Source organism: Petromyzon marinus, chromosome 2, assembly GCF_048934315.1.
Source record: "Petromyzon marinus isolate PM22_M1 ecotype Great Lakes invasive population chromosome 2, UKy_Petmar_22M1.pri1.0, whole genome shotgun sequence".
Taxonomy (NCBI): Eukaryota; Metazoa; Chordata; class Hyperoartia; order Petromyzontiformes; family Petromyzontidae; genus Petromyzon; species Petromyzon marinus.
Window position 1 is genome coordinate 18,319,954 of NC_133668.1, and position 22,895 is coordinate 18,342,848.

At 41.7% G+C, this 22,895-nt stretch overlaps 1 protein-coding gene across 3 annotated transcripts in view; it reads left to right on the top strand.

Annotated features, from left to right (window-relative positions):
• The window catches only part of PAXIP1 (PAX interacting protein 1), an 86,774-nt gene that overhangs the window by 3,454 nt on the left and 60,425 nt on the right, over positions 1–22,895 (top strand). For 2 of the 3 annotated variants that reach the window (XM_076068533.1, XM_076068540.1), the window contains exons 3-9: positions 1,181–1,224; positions 2,933–2,996; positions 10,839–10,952; positions 13,127–14,203; positions 15,926–16,073; positions 16,975–17,069; positions 19,180–19,275. In XM_076068533.1, the coding sequence (XP_075924648.1) occupies positions 1,181–1,224; positions 2,933–2,996; positions 10,839–10,952; positions 13,127–14,203; positions 15,926–16,073; positions 16,975–17,069; positions 19,180–19,275 (1,638 nt within the window). The remainder of the gene's footprint in view (positions 1–1,180; positions 1,225–2,932; positions 2,997–10,838; positions 10,953–13,126; positions 14,204–15,925; positions 16,074–16,974; positions 17,070–19,179; positions 19,276–22,895) is intronic. The other variant, XM_076068534.1, reaches the window with a different exon arrangement.

Genomic DNA, 22,895 nt, shown 5'->3' on the forward strand with positions numbered 1-22,895 from the left:
TGGCTAATAAATTACTGGGATATTGTGGGAAGTCGCAAGTGGTTAGTCTGTTGAGAGATTGACCACTGTCATATGAGTGGATAATTCCTTCAGCTGCCTCAGCACCATGGATGAAAATTAGCAGTGCCTCACACGTGTTGGGAGTTTGGAGACCCGTAGAGTAAAAAATTAGGGTTTAGGTGGACCGAGGCGTCTTATAATTAATCCATTTTAGCAAACATTTCAGCCAATCGATACATCATGGAAAACACTTAAAATTATGTCATAAAGAAATGAAAGGTAGTGGAGACAATTTAATAAGAGCAAAAAAAAACAGGTGGGGCTAAAGGTTATATTATTTGAAGCACTTAAATTGAACCACATCTCAAAATTCTGTACTGAAAGAGCCACCTAATTGTCACTATATTTTTAAGAGGGATATTTGAAGGGAAGTGAGGGGTGAAATGCTACAGGGAGAGAAAGCAAAGAGATGACCATCATGTTTAAGAGTTTATATATATTTTTCAGTTTCCACTCAGACAATTCTGCTCTTTCTCATTAAAATATTGCGCACAAGTGTAATTCATATTCATGTTGCGATTTCACTCGTTAAATTGTACATGTATTAGTAATGGTACATTGGACATATTTCAGATAGACTAGGCATGTGTGCAAAATAATATGCACTTATTACTTGTGTATTGGGTAGACCCTTGTTAGAAATGGTATATCTGGTGTTTGGTGTATCGTATGTTTAATATCTCACTTGGTATACAGGAGGGTGTGGGTTCAATCCCAACCAAGACACCTGTATATTCGAAGTTGCATGTTCTCCCCGTGGTCGTGTGGATTTTTCTCCGGGTCTTCCGGTTTTTCCCTCCACATTTAGAATCGACATGCGTTTAGAGTATTTGGTTGCTAGAAATTTCCAGATGATAAGCCGACACTTCAAGCAATAATTTTTGGCCAGGTACATTATAAAAAAAGAGCTCTATATCTCAGTGGGCCTTACCTGGTAAATAAAAAAATAGTTTAATCGTTTTTTTTTACTTACCATTGTTTCATTGTACAACATATTTGATGTGAATATGCTTGAAAACATTGCACTGTCCATATCTAAACATGATTATAAAGTTAGAATGATTTTTTTTTCATCATTTAAATCTGTTTTAATGCACTGTGGCTTTTTTTCTCCATTCAGCCATCATGGGTGATGCTGTCTCTGAGATGTGGAGTCCTGCTGCCGTATCCTTTAACAAAAGAACATTGAGTTGCGTGCATCACAAGCCATCAGATATTGTACATGCAGAATTAACATGTCAGCACAAAAGTCACATTTGAAAATCAAAAGAAGTATTTTGGTAATTGGTTTTCGAAAATTTCAAATTTGTTCGCATTTTATATGACCACTTCCTACGGATGATGGTCTGACCGGGAAATGCTGTGCCAGGATGTGTCCACACATCAGGAAGCTTGAAAGCTCATATCCTGTTCGGGATCAACTTAGCCCATAATATGGAAACGATACAATGAGTGCCATTTTGCCAGCCATCCAACAGTGGTCTTACAGACTTGTTCTATCTCCCTGCAGAGGAATGTCATATTTCCACCACAGGCTCAGGACCACTAACGCACGTTAACTGCACAATACTCGGTTGAGTTTCGGGACACTTTAAATTATCTGCATATTGCGGTATGAACGCATATTGATATCATACTGCATGTATACTGAAATATATTTTGAAAATATTATTTCCTTTAATGTTATAATATAGTTTTTATTATTATTTGGCCAAACTTCCTTAAAGTAGTAACTTGTGTCAGTTAATATGAAAGGCTAATTGATAGGTCTTCTTATGTACATGTTTTGAGGTTTTTTGACACATGTACATATAAATCAACTATATAAAATACAGCGTCATAAAATTGTTAGTTTTTTGCTATATTTGCTATATTTTAGAAAATACCTTTTCCCCAAATATTATTTTTACGAGCAGTTTGAACATAAAAATGTATCCAGGCCTTTTAGTACCAACAGGGTAATGTAATCCAACATGTTGAACACGAGATTGGAGTTTTCATTTTTAAAACTTTTACCTGCAGGCCTATGAGGTGGTCAGTAGAGGGCAGTACATCAGCTTTGTTATTCATGTATATGTGTTGAACTTTCGCACTGTAAATAACGAACTCCGCTCATAAGAGGTGTGGGGGAGGGATATATCCTCATGAGTGCATTGGTTTATTTACATTGATTAAACATCGCAATGAGCCGTGAGACGCAGAAAATCCTTAGTCTTCAGACTCTGAGAATCCTTTTTGGATATATTGAGGACCACATCAAATATGAATAATTCCTCGTGTTATGTAAAAAATCAACATTCATCCTTGTAGATACGTTTGTTTTAACCAAAAATATTTGGTTGCTTTATAATAATTAGTAGTTTATGCCGAAGCAGTGTTTTTTTATCAGGTGGGTGGTTTTCTCCGAGACTAGTGCCTTGCAAAAAGCACACAGCCATTTAAATTTAGACAGCCGACAGAGATTAAATTAGGTTCACAAGTGTATCACATTGAACATTGATATATGTGTATGTTGAACTTCTTACGTAGCCAGCCGTGCTAAAATCCAAATTGCACTGTATTGACACTGGTTCATTGTAAGAGATTTTTATTTTTCATTTCAAGACAAATGTCACAATTGGAATATAATTGGTCGAACGTTAAAACAAAATAATTTCATCCATACTCTTCGCTTAGTTTCCCATACCTCCAAGTAGCATGGTTGGCTACATACGGTGCGAAATAAGTTCAACATACCTACATACATTCTTCCTCTGGAGATTAGTGAATGTGGAATGCTTTTAAGTTGTTGAAAATCAGCACTGTACACATTGCATGGTGGTGGTGTTCCTGTGTGTTTCTGTTATTTTCTGTGACGGACCTTCATCGCCAGTGTAACGGGATTCTCTCCAGACACGGGTCAACCATTCTTGGGAGTCACAGCATGTTTATCACAGGTAAGATCACTTGGTGTGAATTGTACTGCAGTTCTGTTGCACTAAAGCCACGATTTCTGCGATTGTGTCTGCAGAGTATGTGATGTTTTTGTTGTATCTGCTTTATCACTGGCAAATCTTCCAAAATGTTTTTTTGGGGGAATTCCTTTATTTTGTTATGGATCAGAATTCGGGCTAGTATATTTGGTGTTGCATCTAAATCAGTGACTGTGGTGTTATGCTTGGAGCACTTGACTCGTAATCTTGAGTTCAAATTCCAGTCTGGAGTTGGCTCAGCCTATTATCTACCTGGGGCCAAGAGAACAATTCCTGCTTTGAGGGTTGTCAACAGTGGCCATCCTATGGGAACGTGGAATTTCCACCACTGGTTCAGGGCCAACAATGGAGATGAGTGCAACTCCATTGTAGATATGATCAGGGAGATGGAGTAGACGTTATGTTGGAAAACAGTGAATGCATTGGCAGTCTTGTAGAAGCACAGGCTGAACATATTGAACTAACATCATTAATAAACATTAGCTTACGTGAAAATGTTTTATGAGCCAACTATCACGAAGTACCCGGCGTTGCCCGGGGGAAAAATATATTTCAAAACTTCTCTTAAAAACATAACATATACATACACAAATACTAAGCTATTGTGAAAGCCCGGCATGCCGTTTGTCTGTCAACAAAATTATAAGAGACAAATAGTTCACTACTTCAGCCCACCGGTGTGTTTGAAGAGTGAATCCACGACATTTAAAATTTTTGAGTACGACGTTTTGCTGGTAATTATATCCAGCATCATCGGGCGATTTGCCAGAATAGTGAAGCCCTCCATCTGCTCCCGGTCTTAAATGGAGCAGCAGGGTGACGTCCTCATTTTACCCAATCAGGTGCAGAGAACAGAGGCGGAGGGGGGGGGGGTATTGTAATTATATAATAGATTAGTAATCAGTTGCTTGTTATGATTAGTAATCGGTTGTAATGTTTCGATTTAAAGCTTTCGTGACTGCAAGGATTCATCTTCTTTGGTTCTTTCGGTAAAGTCACGTAGAATGAGAATAAAATAATAAATTGATCAAATAAATAACACAATAATATTCTCACGACGTTTCGGCCACAACACAAGCGGCCTTCATCAGGTGAAGGGACGAGACTGTCTGGTAGGACAGCGCTGGAGTGAAAAAGCCACGCTCAGATCACGACCTTTAAGCTGTGTGAGAAGAAACAAAGCGCCTTGACAAAGGAATTAGCATATAATTTAGCATTGAAATGGCTGAGTGATTAGCTTGTGACTGGTCACAGAAATGGCTATGTTAAAAGTTAAAGCATACACATCCGCAGAGGCACCCCTTGACAAAGGAATTAGCATAGAATTTAGCATTGAAATAGCTAAGTTAAAGCATACACATCCGCAGAGGCACCCCTTGACAAAGGAATTAGCATAGAATTTAGCATTGAAATAGCTGAGTGATTAGCTTGTAACTGGTCACAGAAATAGCTATGTTAAAGTCAGAGCATACACATTCACCGAGGCACCTAGTACAAATCAAACAGGAGAATTTAGCATTGAAATAACTAGGCGAATTTAGCATTGAAATAACTGAGTGATTAGCTAGTGACTGGTCATAGAAATGGCTATGTTGAAGTCAAGGCCTACACATCTGAGCTATTCACAGTAACTGGGTATACAATACAATACATAATGAATACTATATAGTGAACCAATAAAAAACAAATATAAATTACCTTATTGTTATCAATAAACTCTATATTCTCCAATCAGCTAAGCTACCAACAATAAGTCGTTATATATCACAATGCTATATGGCGAAAAAATGGGTGGATTCTTACCCTCAACTTTAGCAACACGGATAGCTACGGGCCCCGTTCAGACGGACGAGTTCATCCATGGTCGGAACAGAGGAGGGGGAGAGAGACAGCTGCGATGCGCTATTATACTCCATGTTGTAAACCACGGTAGAACGAACTCCTCTGTCGTGGCAGATCACTGTTATAATTCAGTGGGCTCACATGACATTGACTTCTCCAAGACGGAGGTTCTTTGCAAACCAACCGGCTACCATGAGAGATTCGTTCATGAGGCCATTCACATATACAAGCACAGAGACAATTTCAACCGAAAAGATGGATTCTGGCTTAGTAACCATTGGAAAGATGTTTTAAACCATTTCTGTTCTTAATTAATTATATTTTACGATGACCTTCAGACCGCAGCTCTTTCGCCAGCATTGACTCTTAATACCTCTCACACCACGGTTAATGGTATGGTTTACAACATGGAGTATAATAGCGCCTCGCAGCTGTCTCTCTCCCCCTTCTCTGTTCCGACCATGGATGAACTCGTCCGTCTGAACGGGGCCCGTAGCTATCCGTGTTGCTAAAGTTGAGGGTAAGAATCACCCATTTTTTTGCCATATAGCATTGTGATATATAACGACTTATTGTTGGTAGCTTAGCTGTTTGGAGAATATAGAGTTTATTGATAACATTAAGGTCATTTATATTTTAGTTTTTTATTGATTCACTATATAGTATTCATTATATATTGTATTGTATACCCAGTTACTGTGAATAGCTCAGATGTGTAGGCCTTGACTTCAACATAGCCATTTCTGTGACCAGTCACTAGCTAATCACTCAGTTATTTCAATGCTAAATTCGCCTAGTTATTTCAATGCTAAAATCTCCTGTTTGATTTGTACTAGGTGCCTCGGTGAATGTGTATGCTCTGACTTTAACATAGCTATTTCTGTGACCAGTTACAAGCTAATCACTCAGCTATTTCAATGCTAAATTCTATGCTAATTCCTTTGTTGAGGGGTGCCTCTGCGGATGTGTATGCTTTAACTTAGCTATTTCAATGCTAAATTCTGTGCTAATTCCTTTGTCAAGGGGTGCCTCTGCGGATGTGTATGCTTTATCTTTAACATAGCCATTTCTGTGACCAGTCACAAGCTAATCACTCAGCCATTTCAATGCCAAATTATATGCTAATTCCTTTGTCAAGGCGCTTTGTTTCTTCTCACACAGCTTAAAGGTCGTGATCTGAGCATGGCTTTTTCACTCCAGCGCTGTCCTACCAGACAGTCTCGTCCCTTCACCTGATGAAGGCCGCTTGTGTTGTGGCCGAAACGTCGTGAGAATATTATTGTGTGATTTTATTTTATCAATTTATTATTTTATTCTCATTCTACGTGACTTTACCGAAAGAACCAAAAACAGTTGTAATGTGTATTATTTAATAAATGAACCACCCAAATACTATACCCAATCAGGTGCAGAAATCAGAGGTGGCGGAGGGGGGGTTATTGTAATTATATACTACATTAGTAATCAGTTAATTAGTATGTGTTTCCCCTATAAGGAATTGTAATATGTATTATTTAATAATATGCTTCCAGGCCGCACGAAGCCTGTAGCTGTCAGAGCGATTAAAGTTATTTGTATTTCTCTCAATTTCAATGGATTCTCTAATGAGTCTTGGCCAGTAATAATTCGTTTTACACAACACTTCAACGTTATCAAAATCAATTGAGTGGCCTTGTTGGCAAGCATGTTCTGCCACTGCCAACAGTTGTGTTTGAGATAATTGAATATTTCTTTGGTGTTCTTTTAGTCTTACGCTGAAGTTACGTCCCGTCTGTCCAATATAGCATCTGCCACATTAGCAATTAATCTGATATACACCTTCTGTTGATAATTTAGGTAATTCGTCTTTAGTACAAGATACTAGTTTTTGAATTTTGTGTACTTTACCATATCTTAGTTTAATTTTTTGCTTTTGCAAAACACGGGCTAATTTGTCAATTACTCCTGTGATATATGGTATTTTAATTGTTTTAATAATCTGATCACTTGCAGCAGTGTTGCTTTGTGATCTTGATTTGGCATTCAGTGCTCTGTGAATTTCAGCATTAGTGTAGCCATTATGTCGTAGTGCTTCTTTAACATGTTTAATCTCTCTCCCTCGACTTTCACCATCTGACACTCTTTTAGCCCGATGCATGAGCGTCTTGATAAGAGAGAATTTCTGAGCTGGGTGATGATGTGAATCTGCATTCAGATAGGCATCCATGTGCATTCACTTTCGGTAAACGCTGTGTTTTTTGTTGCCATTTAGGCCATGTCCAAGCAAAATATCTAGGAAAGGGAGTGTGTTTTTCACTTCCGTTTCCATGGTGAACTGGATGGCTGGGTTTTGTGCATTGAGATGATTTATAAATTCATTAAGTGTATCTTAACCATGTGGCCAGACAACCAAAGTGTCATCAACATATCTAAACCAAAAATATGGTTTTAATGTACTTGAGGCAAGTGCTCTTGTTTCAAAGTTTTCCATGTACAGATTTGCTATAGCTGGAGATAATGGAGAGCCCATTGCTGCGCCTTCCTTTTGTTTAATGAAATCATCTGTCCATAAGAAGTAAGTGTTATTTAAACAATGGTCAGCTAGTTTTGGAATATCTTTTGGTAAACCTGCATTCTTTACTAGTGTATCAAGTAATTTAAGCAACTCGTTAACTGGAACCTTAGTGAAATCACATCATTGAGTTAAATGATGATGTCACCCTGCTGCTCTATTTAAGACCGGGAGCAGGTGGAGGGCTTCAATATTCTGGCAAATTGCCCGATGATGCTGGATGTAATTAGCAGCAAAACGTCGTACTCAAAAATTTTAAATGTTGTGGATTCACTCTTCAACACACCGGTGGGCTGAAGTAGTGAACTATTTGTCTCTTATAATTTTGTTGACAGACAAACGGCATGCCGGGCTTTCACAATAGCTTAGTATTTGTGTATGTATATGTTATGTTTTTAAGAGAAGTTTTGAAATATATTTTTCCCCCGGGCAACGCCGGGTACTTCGTGATAGTTGGCTCATAAAACATTTTCACGTAAGCTAATGTTTATTAATGATGTTAGTTCAATATGTTCAGCCTGTGCTTCTACAAGACTGCCAGTGCATTCCCCCTGGGGCCCCCGGCCCCCACCGTGATCCGGTCACGTGTCCGGCCAGGTTCATACAGAGTGCCACGGCCTCACACAACCCCCGTGGCACTGACCGACAGGCTCCCTGACCCGGCCGTGACGTCATTCCCATATCCACACATAGTGACGTCATGTGTGTGTTCAGACCCACATGGTAGTGACGTTACAAGTCACTACAGTAGTATCCACTGACTATAGTAGTAACTAACTCTATAGTAGTAACTTCTGACTTTATAGCGGTATTTGCAGACTATAGTAGTATCTACTGATTCAATAGTAGTATCTGCCGATTATAGCAGTATTAACCAACTCTATAGTAGTAAATACTGACTTTGCAGTAGTATCTAATGACTAGTAGTATCTACTGAATCTATAGTCGTATCTATTGACTCTAAAATAGTATCAACTGACTATACTAGTAACTATTAACTTTATAGTGGTTTCTGCTGACTCTATAGCAGTATTCACTGACTATAGTAGTAACTAACTCGATAATAGTAACTTTTGACTATAGCCGTATCTGCAGACTCTATAGCAGTATCTGCTTACTCTATAGCAGTATCTGCTTACTCTATAGCAGTATCTGCTTATTCTACAGCAGTGTCTAATGACTCTACAGCAGTATCTAATGACGCTACAGTAGCATCTACCGACTCTGCAGTAGTATCTCCCGAATTTACAGGAGTATCTACCGACTCTACAATAGTATATACTGACTCTTTCATAGTATCTATCGACTCTATAGCAGTTAATTACTTACTTTACAGAGTGCCGTGGTGAGGCCTAGTCCCGTGCAGAGCCTCCGGTCTCGCCTAGATTGCCCAGCCAGCCGAGGTGGCACCTTGGCAGGCTGTGGCTGGGCTGCTACACCCCCCACCATCGCCCGCTCTACAATAGCAGTAACTACAAACTCTACAGTAGCATTTACCGCCCCTATAGTAGTAACTGCACACATTGGGGTGGGGGGGAGAAGAGGACATCACACTGTGAAGAATTTATCTCAGTCTTGTGTATTTATTTAGCATTTTTAACGCGAATTAGATTTTTTCTCCGTCCCCACCAATCGCGTGTGAGCGTTGCTAGGGCAACCACAGGTCAGCTTTTACTCGCATGCGCAAATGTGTGCTTTGGCGCGTGCTCAGCGTAGTAATATAATAATTAATAGTAATTAATTGTTAACTTAACTACTTTCAAGTTGACGGATGTGAAATACGAATAGCCCTGGCTCACCCCGGGGCTTATCGCTTGGTATCTGGGCACTTTTTTTTTAAACCTAAACCCCACAGTTTGCGAGTTAAAACCGTCGCAAGTTGCGTCCACAGACACACAGACCGACAAAAAAATTACTTTTTTAGGTAAGATAGAAATTTGTTAGAACAGGACCATTAGACGCATTTATGCTATTGGAGCTCAAAGTATTTGCAGCCCGCTTCTGGACCACAGTCAACAGTCCCTTAATTTCATTTTAATGGAATCATGAATTGTGGTCAACATCATCTCCATATATATATAAAAAAGGGAAAGTTGTGATTATGTGTGTCTGTTAAAAATGTTTAGCATACTTCCCGACATGCAACAAACTTGAAATTTGCCGTGTGGGTACTTTCCAGACTACACTATGCAAAAATTATAAAAATACACTTATTTCCTTTTTTTGGGGGGGGGGCTCAATAATGCATATGTTTTTTGCACGGCAAGTGAGCTGTGACGTCAGATTTGTCATGTGACCCGCACATGTGGAAGCGTAACGCATTGTAGTGTCGTGGTTAGCGCGCTGCGCTACGAACCCGGCGACCCGAGTTCGATTCCCACTCACGGTCACCACCGTTGACGATTATTTGAACCGGTCCTGGGCCTCCCCTAGGTCGACTCAGCCTCAAACGAGTAACTGGTGCGGTGTGTGAACATTGCCACTGGGGGGACAAAGGCGGCCGGGTGTGGTGAATCCAAGTCCCGGGCGAAGCCGGGTAGTAAAGCTAGTCTATATATATAAAAAAGGGAAATTTGTGAATGTGTGTCTGTTCAAAATGTTTAGCATACTTCCCGACATGCAACAAACTTGAAATTTGCCATGTGGGTACTTTCCAGACTGTACACCATGAAAAAATTATACAAATAGACTCTTGTATATATTTTTTTGGGGTGGGGCGCAATAATGCATATATTTTGCACGGCAAGTGAGCTGTGACGTCACATCCGTGATGTCACCCGCATGCGGTAGCGTTACGCAGTGTGCCTGCTGACGTCATGCATCCCCCCCCCCCAAACCCTCCGCATAGGCCGTGTATTAATCCAAGACAAGAATCCAAGTCCCGGGCGAAGCCGGGTAGTAAAGCTAGTTAAAAAATGTCGCAGCACCCAGTGTTGGATGGCCAATACAGATGAACAAGCCTTGTGAGTGTCCTGCCAAGCCTTGACGATACCAGTGTTCTTGCTACCTTTTGATAAAACATCTTCATAGCTCGCCTTCAAAGCACTGTGTGGGTGCACCGAGGGTGAAACTGTTCCATCAATGGAATTTGGGGCTTTTAATCTCAGCGATGCATTTTTGACCTGCTGTTTTGGTGACGTGGCTATTTCCGGTGTTATTAAAAATGCATCTGTTTTGTCACCCACTTGGTATCCGTGAGTGTTTTGGTCTCGTATTGTGCATCGGCGTATGATGTATACCCCTGACTCATTTACCTACTACCGAAGCCGCACTCGGCGTACGCGTGCCAATGCGCGTGGTTGCCTCAATGTGCCTGTGCGTGTGCACGTGCCTGTGCGTGTGTATGTGCTACTGCCTGCGTGCCTGTGTACCCTCGGGACAACGCCGCCACCGTCACCCGCTGCTGTCTGCAGATCCCACAGGAGGACCGAGCTCCGCTTTGGGCACTGCTCACCTTCTATGGTGGAGCCTGCCAGCTGTTGCTCGACAAGCGCTGCACCCACCTGGTTATCCCCGAGCCCAAGGGGGTAAGTCTTGCCTGCATCGCCGCATACCCACCTCACGATCGCCTTGCACGTTGGAGTGGCCAGGTAACTTGGGGTAGTTAGTTCTGTCGGAGCACTGAACCCAGCACTCCTGCCAGATTGGGTTCCAGTTCAGGATAATTAACTAACTGTGATTTCACACATTGATGATCTCAACCCGTTTACCGATATAACACAAATGTCCACCGTATTAAATTTAATTTATCACTTATATTGGTTGATTCCAACTCTTGAGGATTAAAACGTTGTTTTTGATTGTGATATGTGATAAATGCAGTATGGGTAACTCGATAGACATGATTGATATAATCTAAAATAAATGGTAATGAATTGTACTTACTAATTACCTTGACACTTTGTGAATTGTATTACACTGAAACTTGTGCAATATAAGTAATAAATGATGATTGTGATTAATTTGATTTTCTGCAATGGGAAGTATCTGGCAGTTGTTGCATCACTCACTGTGAGAGTTCTGAATGGAAATGTATTCATACCATTGCATTAATTTATAGTTTTCGTGAAATAAAATCATGCGAAAGAAATAAAATAAGTCTTATGTAGGGCTGTCATGCTAGTCCTTGATTTTGTCAGCTTAGGTCATCTTAGTGCAGATGAGATAACAAGTGGCAGCCACTGCTTCTTGTGCTTGTAAACACTCGGTCGACTAGAGGCTTATCTGCTTTTGGTAATATTTTGATTAGTTACAATTCTACTACTGCTATGATAATAGGTTTTTCCCCCTGTTTCTGGCAACAAAACAGGTGTTAAGATGTTAAAACACCAAACTGAAACCTTTTTGCAAGGAATAATGTCTGCAGTAACCACAATGCTTGTGGTCAGAGTATGTTATTTTGGTACTGGCAAAGGAGGTCCCAATCCGACTACTGTTGTAAATGCTGTTCAGCCTACTCACCTATGACTGCAACAAAAACAATGAAATGTAATTTTTATTTCATTTGGCCTGTGCCATCTCTGAAGCTTAATACATTTTGATTTAAATTGAGTATGCGACTTACAACATTTAAATGGCTTTAACAGGTGCATCCCTCGTATTTACACACAGGGTCTTTTGAAGTAATTTAAGAATTCGTTTTTCGATATATTATTGGCTTGTTCTCTTACACAGTGATGCAGTGCTTCTTGCAGAGTTCCACTGGAAGTTCGTTTTATGGCATGAATGTCAAAAACACAAGTAAAATCTAAATTAGATTTTTTCATGTTTTGTTTAATTGGTTTATGTGAACCTTGTAGTTATTGGAACGGCTGTGTTCACCACAGAAGCAGAATTTTTTAAATCAAGACCCTAAGTCATGAAATTCATCATGGGGGGGGGGGGGATCATTACACAAACCTAATGTATGATCACATTGTGTACAGTCCGATAGATAAGGATATCATTTGTTTGCATCGCTTAAAAGCTTTTGCTTGTTTACATATTTTAGCTGAAAGGGTTGACTTAATGATCCTTTTCTGAGTCTACGAGTTCCTCCATGTTTTCTCCCCCCCCCCCCCTTTCTGAGTAACTTATTCGAACCATACAAATCCGCTCGCCCTCTTCGCTCACCTTCCTAGCCCTGGCCTCCACCGCACCCCATGCTTGCTCCGTGCCACTTTTGGTGACCACTGTCAGTGACTGTGCTCCCGTCCTCTACAACTCGGTCCCCACGCATCCTCTGCTCGCCTCTTCTCTTCTCTTCTCGCCTTCAAATCACTCACTGCTGAAAACATTTCTCTTTGCTCAAACGTTCCACCCTCTTTCGTTTTCGCTCATTGTGCAATTCATTATCCCCCAATTGTGCGGCGCTGCTTTGACGTTTGGTTATGCGATTCGCACCTTATAAATGAAAGTATTTGTGTCATGATGCACGCTTTAACTTTATTCAGGTTTGAGTAATTACAGTGACTGAGTGCCTGATTTAATATGTTGGCAGAAAACACATTTTCATTTATTTTGCCAGACAAATGGAAAAAGTGATTGGAAGTAGCTTAATATTTGTTAGTAGGTGGTGTTATTTAGTAGGCAGCATTATTTAATGCTTACAGTCGTGTGTTATTAGCCGATGCCACAGTGACGCTTTGTTCTGCATTGTCTGACGAGTGGGTTTTCTGCCTGCGCTTGTGCCCTATGCGCTCGTCTACCACACTGTGTGCAGGAGAAGTACACATGTGCACTGAAGCACAGCCGCATCCGCGTCGTGACTCCAGACTGGGTGGTGGACTGCGTATCGAGCAAGAGCAGGAAGGAGGAGACCGAGTACCACCCTCGCCTGGTGCTCCTCCCGAGGGAGGAGGAGCTCCCGCTGGAGCAGCCGGAGACTGCGAATGACAGCGACCATGAAGGTGACGATCCCAACGTCGATGATGAAGAGAAAGATGATGAGCACGAAGAGGAAGAAGAAGAAGAAAAGGGGCGCAGCGTTAACTTTGAAGATTCTGGTTCCGCACAGTCAAAGGACGATTCCCCAATGAGCACCACTGACTCGCCATCCAGGAAGTTTGTGGAGGAAAGGCGGACTGAACAACAGGCAGTCGGGGATTTGCATCGTGTCCATATACCTCAGAGGCCGACAAACGAGAGGCCTGTTGTTCGGGCTTTATCATCAAAGTGCACACCAATGATTGAGAGGCCGCCATTTATGCCACCGGCAATGTTAAAGTCTTCACCTGTGCTGTCTGGCCCCTCCAAGAGTCTGATGATTCCTCAACCCCCACCAGGCATTTGCATCCCCCTTCCGGGTCCGAGGGCTGCCCCCAGTTTAGGCACCTTGCACACCATTCGGCCGAGTATGGATGCTCGCATGCGCCAGAGCCTCAGTGCACTTCCGTCTCCGTCCAATGGGCGGCTCCAGCTGGATGTTATGACCCTGCCATCTGGAGAAGTGTGGGTCCAGACTGTTCAAGGCAGACCTGCCCGCCCTCTTGCAGCAAACTCTGCCATGCCCACATCCCAGGATGGCCGGCTGCAGCAAGGATTTGCCATGTCCAGACAGATGCATGTCTCTGAGCTCACGGCTCAGGGACTCGGAGGCATGGTCACCCGGCCATTAGGGTTCCAGGGGGCGGTTGGGGGTTCAGGGCCCCGGCCAGAACATACACCAATGAGCATGGGGGGGAACAGGCCGGGACCTGGGCTGGAGTTCACGGGGATAAGTCCGATGGTGAGGACCCTAAGAAACATCACCAACAGCGCCGAGGCACTGCAGGTCTCCAGGGCATCCAATGTGGCTCACGTGAGTACACAGAACACTTTCCCAACAGAAAGGATTTGGCGTGGCTTTTTTTGTACATGCATTGTTAAAAACAAAAGCATTATTTTTTAATTGCACAAGAGAGCATATAGGAAAAGTATGCTTTGTGAAGCTGAAATTAACAGTTGACAGTGCAGGTACCTAAGAACTATTTAACAGATGCAGGCAATGTTTACGAACAAACCCTACAAATAGTAATATAGGACATGGGTTATTCTTTGGCTAGAAGATTTAACTTTTTTCTCCAGAGTAGAAGCATACTACTGACATGAGTGATTATTTGTTGTTGCTTCTCAGCTGCTCGGTGCAGTAATAGCATATGAGAGTAGTTTATCTGCTGCCTTGTTAGAGGTCATTGAGCCCAGGAGTGCATTGCTGGGTGGAATTCCACCTTGTGTCCTCACAAGAACAAATCTTCCTACGATGCAATGGGCCAACAACATTTTATGATTTTACTTTGAATGAGTTTAGTAATACCTTTTGGTTATTGAAGGGGTTGTCTATTACTCAGTAGCTACAACGAGATAACTATTCATATGCTAAATAAAGAAAAAAATATCAGAAAACATTTGTAATATTTAGTTGTCATCAGGCCCCTATGGTATTAAGTGCAGTCTCCACCCCTTGTTAACGGTATCTCTCTGGCCTCTTTATTTATGTGCTATGAAGAAGGGCAATTCACTGTCTAAAATGTTTTTTTAAGGCAGTGTTATTGACAAGTGTGAGCTCTTTGGGTGGTGGGAAGTTCAAAGTAATTGACAGCTGAAAGGTTGGAGGAGTGAGGTTGTTAATTGTGCTTGTGCGCAACTGCCAAGCACAATTAACAGAAAGCATCACCAAATAATTAGTCTAATTTACGAGAGGGCAAGATGGTGGTTCACCTGAAAATCATGTGGCTGTGACTTTCAGTTCCCTTTTCTCTCCAACAAAGCTTCAGACTTGTCAGACATCCGTAATACACAGGTTACGAATGTATTTACAGCACAGATGTGTGTTTATTGGTTGTAGTGTTGTTTAAAATTGAGCATAACATTCCAAATGTTGTACTCATGGGCATTAATTTGCTTGTCACATATTGCCCTTTTAATTGCAGCCACTGACAAGGAATCCCACTTGTGTTGCAAATTATAAATGTAATCATCCCACACGTTCTTGACACGTTTAGAACGTTGCATTCAATGTAGGCATAGGGAAATGACAAACTTTTGCAACATTTCATGACTTTATCTTTTCTTTTTCCAACCATCAATCTCTTATTTCCTCTAAGTAGTTACTGTATCTGAGTGTGTCACTACACGACTGATTGGCATGTCCATGTGAATGGTGTTCCTCCGAGCATGGTCACCCGGCCATTGGGCTTCCAGGGGGTTCATTTGTAAAATAATTCAGAATGGGATACTTTAATTTTGGCATGACTAAATCGACTAATTTGTATCTTTTTTTAACATTGGCCGTATGTAGAAAATATCAAGACCCACATTCTTTAATTCTTTGATAGAATGTCAGAGGTTATTTTAAGAAAAGACAAAGGGATCAATTGGCAGTCTAATACATCCCAGTGTTCATTTATAATTCCATATGTGTGTTTTCAGCCTTTGTAGGTGTTAGTTGTACAATATACATCTTATTAATATCCCGGCTTGTGTGTGCATGTGCCCTTTGAGTCCATTCTCTGTTTGACTGTGTTGGGTATGTGCGTGCAAGCGACAGGTGCTGCAGAGCATGTCAGTTCCCACACGCACACTGGAGACTCACCGGCCAGGAGAACCCAGGCCTCCACATGAGGGGGCCTACATTCAGGTCAAGCCAGCAACGAGTCAACCCAGCAGTGCTGTGGAGTACTGCACAGAGGGTGCGTTAAGGGGTAACACACGGTCACTGAGGTTGAACCACTGATATCCATTGTTCTCATTTTGACATGTGTTTGCATTGAGTTTATTGTTTTTACTGTTGTCCTTCTATAAGAATAGGTTTTCCCCTTTTTTCTGGCAACTAAACAAGTGTCAAGATGTTAAGACACCAAACTGAAACCTTTACAAGGAATCATGTCTGCATTAACCACAATAATTGTGGTCAGAATGCAGACAAAAAACATACTCTGATAATATATGCATTGTCTTTGAAACTGATTGGTCCACACCAGAGACAGCTTTCTTTGGCGTCCTCTGGTCTAACACCATATATTTTGGTACTGGCAAAGGAGGTCCCATGATATTGTCCTTCTAATTGATTTTATTGACATTCCTACCAGCCTGGCTTGCAAAGCAGATGTTAATCTCAGAAGGTTATTGCCTGGTTAATTTACATTGTCCAAAATTTGCCAGACCGCTGCCATATCTATACCAATTTTCCAATAAATTTAGGCAGAACCGCTGTTCATCCCAAATATGAACTATAAACAACGAATTGTTCCTGCTCAAATTTCTGAAACATAGTGCTGATGTCCTTGTTGCCCCAGGGCTAACGTTAGGAATTTTACATTCCAATGACAATGCCAGTGATTCCATATGATGACCACTGTTGACTTCCCACAAAATGGTACTTAAGGGATGGTGGGTTGAGTCGATCTCAAACTTGGATTTTAACTCGTAAATTTCCAATTGGAAGTACAGCTCTCTACCAACACTTCTACCTGGCTGGATCTCATACGAATCAGGCCCAGTAAATGTGCAATCGCTGTCGCCTGGTAAAACAAGATGACAGACCATATTAATTTGGAAAGTGCAATTAGTTTAATCTGATTTTACTTACAGCGCCAAGCGACTGCTGCCTGCTCGGTTGTGTGTTCGCCATCGCCGAGTACCAGGAGCAGATGCTGGACAAGCAACTGCTCAACTCGTGGAAAAAGGTTGGAAGTCACACTCGCCTCGAGAGCCAGACCTTTTTGTTGGGAATGTGCTGGTCCAGTTCAGGCCTGACCGCAAATTGGAGGTCAAGAGCCAACCTTCAAACCATATGACTTTAGGTCCGGTCGGTCTCTTAAATATCGTAATCGTGCCCCCCCTCCCATTGCATGTAAAACTAAAATTCAAAAGAGCACAATATTGTTATTTGCCACTCTGCCACTGGGCAAATGACTGTCTCACCATAATTAGCCACAATTACTGTTGCTGGTCTGTAAATAAGCCATTCAAGAAGGCAAATACATTGTCATCAAATACTGAATTGAGATTATTTGGTGAATTGGTGAACAACTCTACATATTTGGGATGATGTAAAATGAACTGAAACACAAAATGGGATTCAGTTGCAGGTTTGGGGGGTTATTTAACCGTACTTCACCACTCTGGGCCAATGCGGTTTGGTTAAGGTGGGGAACATAAATGTAGGAGCATAGGTGTTACAGTACATTTTATTTTTGTGCACTGCCCTCTGCTGACCACAACTTGGTACAGCCCCACAGTATGTACGTAGCCGTCATGCTAATCGAAGGTGCGGGGGAAGAACAACAACAAAATCAACTCCTTAAAAAAAGGTTTTTTTTTAAAACAACGGTTTTATTCACAACTTCGTTAAATCACGGTCGAGAAGTACGTCAATAATGCGGCGCCTGCTCCCACATCAACGCTTACTTGAATAAATTGGTTATTTTATAAATGAATCTTCAATGTACAACTTTTGTTTCTGCGGAGTGAGGGTGCCCGTAACTCGTTCACACAGAGCGGGCGCACCTGAGACACGTGGCGCCTGCTTCTTGGGCGAGGCGATTCGAGTGTTTTGGGACCGGCGCGTTTTTGACCTAAGGCGTTCGTATGAAATGTTAATTGCTTTAACGGAGCCAATTAATGCATTAATTAATGCCGATTTTGATACAGGCATGCATTGTCACCGTAGCTGAGTACGTGTGCAAAATTTGGAATTGATTGGACAACAGGAAGTAGACTAAATTTTTATTACAAGATTTGACCACGACAAACAGGAGTCAAGTTAAGTTAAACCATTGAAAAACCTGTGTAAAATGCAGATTATTTAAGTATGCATAACATTCCATGCAAAACCCATCACTTGAATAAAAAAAATATAACATTTAGCAATTTTATTCACCGTTTTTACACACTGATGCATAACATATTTCTATGCACGAAGCACACATTAAGAGAACAGGCAGTCTCTGGTTAACATGACGTTTGGAAAACAAAAGCCGATGTTATTTTTATATTAACATACATTAATTTTTATGAAGAATTTGCATAATCTATATATTAAAAAGGGGGGATTGGTAGTGTAGTGGTTAGCGCGCTGCGCTACGAACCCGGCGACCCGAGTTTGATTCCCGCTCACGGCCACCACTGTTGACGATTATTTGAACCGGTCCTGGGCCTCCCCTAGGTCGACTCAGCCTCAAACGAGTAACTGGTGTGGTGTGTGAACATCGCCACTGGGGAGACAAAGGCGGCCGGGCGTGGTGAATCCAAGTCCCGGGTGAAGCCTGGTAGTAAAGCTAGTTGGAAATATAATATATTGACCTAAATTGGACTTTCAAAATGTAATTTCTTTCCACTCATTATTGTGTGCAGGAAATGTTATCTCCCTCAACGTTTAATTTATGTTTACGCGAGTGCATATCTTTGCATGAATGTGATGTGTGTGCAATGCATATGGCTATTTTTTTATTCAGATTTTAGTTTACAATACAGTGTTAATTTTACAACAGAAGATTTTTGATTCCAGGTATTGCAAATTATTCAGCTCTTCCCAGCTATGACGACAGCACTCGGCTCACAGTTTTAGCATCAGGAGTTAAAATTCTGGTCAGAGGTCGAGTTTATAAAATGAGCACTGCCTGTGCAGGAAGTTGGCAATATTGGGCCTTTGGAGAGACAGGCTCTACAATGAGAATGTGGAATTCCCACTTTTGGCTCAGGATCACTGTCCAATATGAGCATTGCCATATTTCTTGTTTTGAGGGGAGAGATACTTTGATTTGACTGTGATGTGTTGTGATGAATGTTCCTTAGGCAATCATTCAGAATGGAGGGCTGGTGGAAGCTGCTCACTCACCTCGCTGCACACACCTGCTATGTGAAAGTCAGACTGGGCCGGTGTTTGCACAGGTAAAGAATAATTCTCACCTAGAATGCATCGGTGATTGGTCTGGCAACAATCACAGAGCCACCATCTTATGTATGAAAGTCATTTTTTGTCTGTCTGTGTGTCTGTCTGTGCACACACCTTATGACGCTTTTAACTGACAAACTGTTGGGTGGGGGGGCAGCCCAGCCCAGCCCCACCCGACTAAGGTGCCACCTCGGCCGGCTGGGTAATCTAGCCGAGGCCAGCGACACTCCGCCGGACTAGGCCTCACCACGGCGCACTTTAGTGTTAGTAGATACTGCTGTAGAGTCGATAAATACTATTCTCGAGTCGGTTGATACTACTACAGTCAGGTACTACTGTAGAGTCACTCGATACTACTATAGAGTCAGTGGTTATGACTATAGAGTCGGTACATACTACTGTGGAGTCGATAGATACGACTAGAGTCAGTAGATGCTATAAAGTTGGGAGATACTACTGTAGTGTCAGTAGATACTGATATAGAGTCAGCAGATATAACTATAGAGTCCGCAGATACTACTATAGAGTTAGTAGTTACTACAATAGTCAGTGGATACTACTGTAGTGGATTCAACTGAGTTGCAGACGTACTTCTTGGAGGCAACACATTTATTAACACCAACACATTAACACGAAGGGGTTACTGTCCCTTTACCAGATAACCTATGGTGGTGGACCACCAGGCTAACTAAGCTAGTTACTGGGAGTAGCTTCAACGGACAGGACCCTGGTTTGGGTCCTCGTCCATGTGTTGGTGACTTCTTCTTGGACGTAGAACGTAGATCGTAGATCTTCAGAATGACGACAGCAACGCTGAACCCCGTTCCCTGTGCGGACCCGGTTTATATCCTCCCGGGTCTTGGCTGGCCCCGCCCTTGGCCACGACCACCTTCGAGAAACCTCTTGTCGTTTCTAAACCCTTCCCGTAGGATCTCACCCTGACACATGACCACCCCCTAGCCCCCATCTGGGGCCCCTGTGTAGATCTTACTTGTCACGTGCCTTCCAGGGTCAACCCGAGTGCCATGGCCTAGGGTAACCTCATCCCATGGCTGACACTCTCACACTCCCTCTTGTAGGAGTCAGCACTGCACGCCATGCGTGGTGCCACTGCGCTATCCCATCACTCACCGAGCTCCCTCTAGGGCTGGTACTACACCCACCTACGGGGTGTCCGTGATGACAATGTATCGCACGCCGTGCCACGCTAGAGCCGGCATTACTCAGTGACATTCACGATGTCGCTAGATACGTGATGTCCGCGATGCGAGTACGTCGCACGCCGTGCCCCTCTTGGACCGGCAACACACAATGACATCCGCGATGTCACTACACTACTATAGAGTCAATAGATACTACTATTGAGTCGGTAAATACTTCTATAGAATCGGTAGACACTCCTGTACTCAGTAGATACTACTGTACAGTCAGTAGATACAACTATATAGTCAGCAGATACTGCGATAGTCAGAAGATACTACTATAGAGTTAGTAGTTACTACTATAGTCAGTGGATACTACTATAGAGTCAATAGATACTACTATTGAGTCAGTAAATACTACTATAGAATCAGTAGACACTACTGTACTCAGTAGATACTACTGTACAGTCAGTAGATACAACTATATAGTCAGCAGATACTACTATAGAGTCAGTAGATACTACTACTGTAGAGCCAGATACTACTATAGTGTCAGTAGATACTACTCACTCTATTGTATGTAGGGTGTGTAGGTATATATGCCTACGGGGGGGGGGGGTGGTAAATATTTTTTGAGCGGGGGAAGGTCGACAATTTTTGGAAACCTTTTAGATCAACTATTTATCCCCCACTTTCTATTACTTTTTGATTCAGGACTTCTGCAAGCCTCTTATCATTTTGTTGACAGACAAATGGACAGGAAACCGGAACGCTGGGCTTTCACAATAGCTTAGTATTTTTGTATGTATATGTTATGTTTTTAAGAGAAAACAAGTTTTGAAATATATTTTCCCCCCGGGCAATGCTGGTTACTTCCTGCCAGTATGTTATAAATTGATGGAGGTGTTTTTACTTTGAGAGTGAACGCTCACTGTCTTGATGATTTTGACGGTTAAAAAATTAATCAAGCGAGGCTGTGAATCAGACATTTACGGTCGTACGAAAGTTTTGCTTTAATGTACAAACTTAACTTAGAACCTTAGGCGCCTTGATTATATTTTGGATCAGGTGCTGATGCCAGAACTTTCACTGTCTTTACCTCACCATTTTATTGTCTCATCAAATATGAAAGAAAATTGAAATTTGCTTTTTTGAGATGTAAATCGGAGCATGCTGCTTTTTATTCGTCAATGCTGCTGGTATATACACGATTGAACACAAACTTACAACCAAAATGTATGGGAGTGAGATGAAATTGTGCGCATTGAATACTGACTTGGTGGTGTAATGAATGACAACTTGAGTAAGGTTTATTTTTATGGTTGTTGCTCTAACATGTTTTTAAACACTAGGGGACAGCAAAACGTGACTCTTTGTGAATAAAGGGGATTGAAGTTATTTTAAATCACAGTTGCTGAACCCAGATATAAAAACACCAAGCGGCCAGCAATAAATAGCACTTGAAGTTGTAACAGATAATGGTTCTCGAATTGAACAGATTTATAAGAACTTTGAAAAAGAGACAATGGGATCGAATTCCAAAGGCAAGTCCCATGAGGGAAGAAGCAGAATCAGAAGTATTTTAAACTGGGCAGTATTGTGGTTGAACACAGTATAGATGGGACGAAGGGTCTGGAAGATCAAGTCCTTAAAATGAGTGAAACAATCAATGAGTAAAATTCACGGGAGCAGCAACCATGGTAGTAGTGATAGAGAGTGATGGCATGTTTGCATGTAACATCAACTGAGTGTGGGGTTGTGTCAGAAATTAGAAACCGATGAAAGGTACTGGGGCCGATTTGAGAATCTAGAATGCGAGCAGCATAGTCAACCAAATGTTCATGGTTCTCATTTGCAAAAAATGTGCTTCATGGTCAGCTTCATTTCTAGTTAGGTTTTTTTTGCCACAAACTGTTGTGAACTTCACCTAGGACATTTATCGAAATACAAGGATGTTGCTGATATACAAATTCAATGTATATCAGTGGTGAGTAATAAAGGGATCACATTTAGTGGAGGGAGAGACATGCATACCCACAAAAGATCAAAACTAGCGCTAGATATCTTAAAATCAGGGCAGCCTAATACAAACTCTATCGCTGGTGAATGCACGAACTTCACCTTTAAATCAGAAATAGTGAAAAGGCAACAGTCGGGGGAGCTACATTACAATTTGGAGGTCAAATGATGGTGAAATCATTTCTGTTCGAAACAGGAAGTGGGGTTTAGTTGTTTCCAGGTGATGATGAATGGATGTGATGTTACTCTTGATACCCTGGATTTTACAGAAATTAATGTTAATCAAACTTATTATTGAAAGTGGGAGCCTCCCTGTTAGCCACTGCAGAGCAATTAACATGATTCTTCGATAGCATAAGATAACAAGACAGGAGAAGTACTTTTCACCAGGGTTAACTGTTCTAGTACAGTCAGAGCACCTATGCCTATTCTTCGGTTAGGATAGGTCTTTCTCA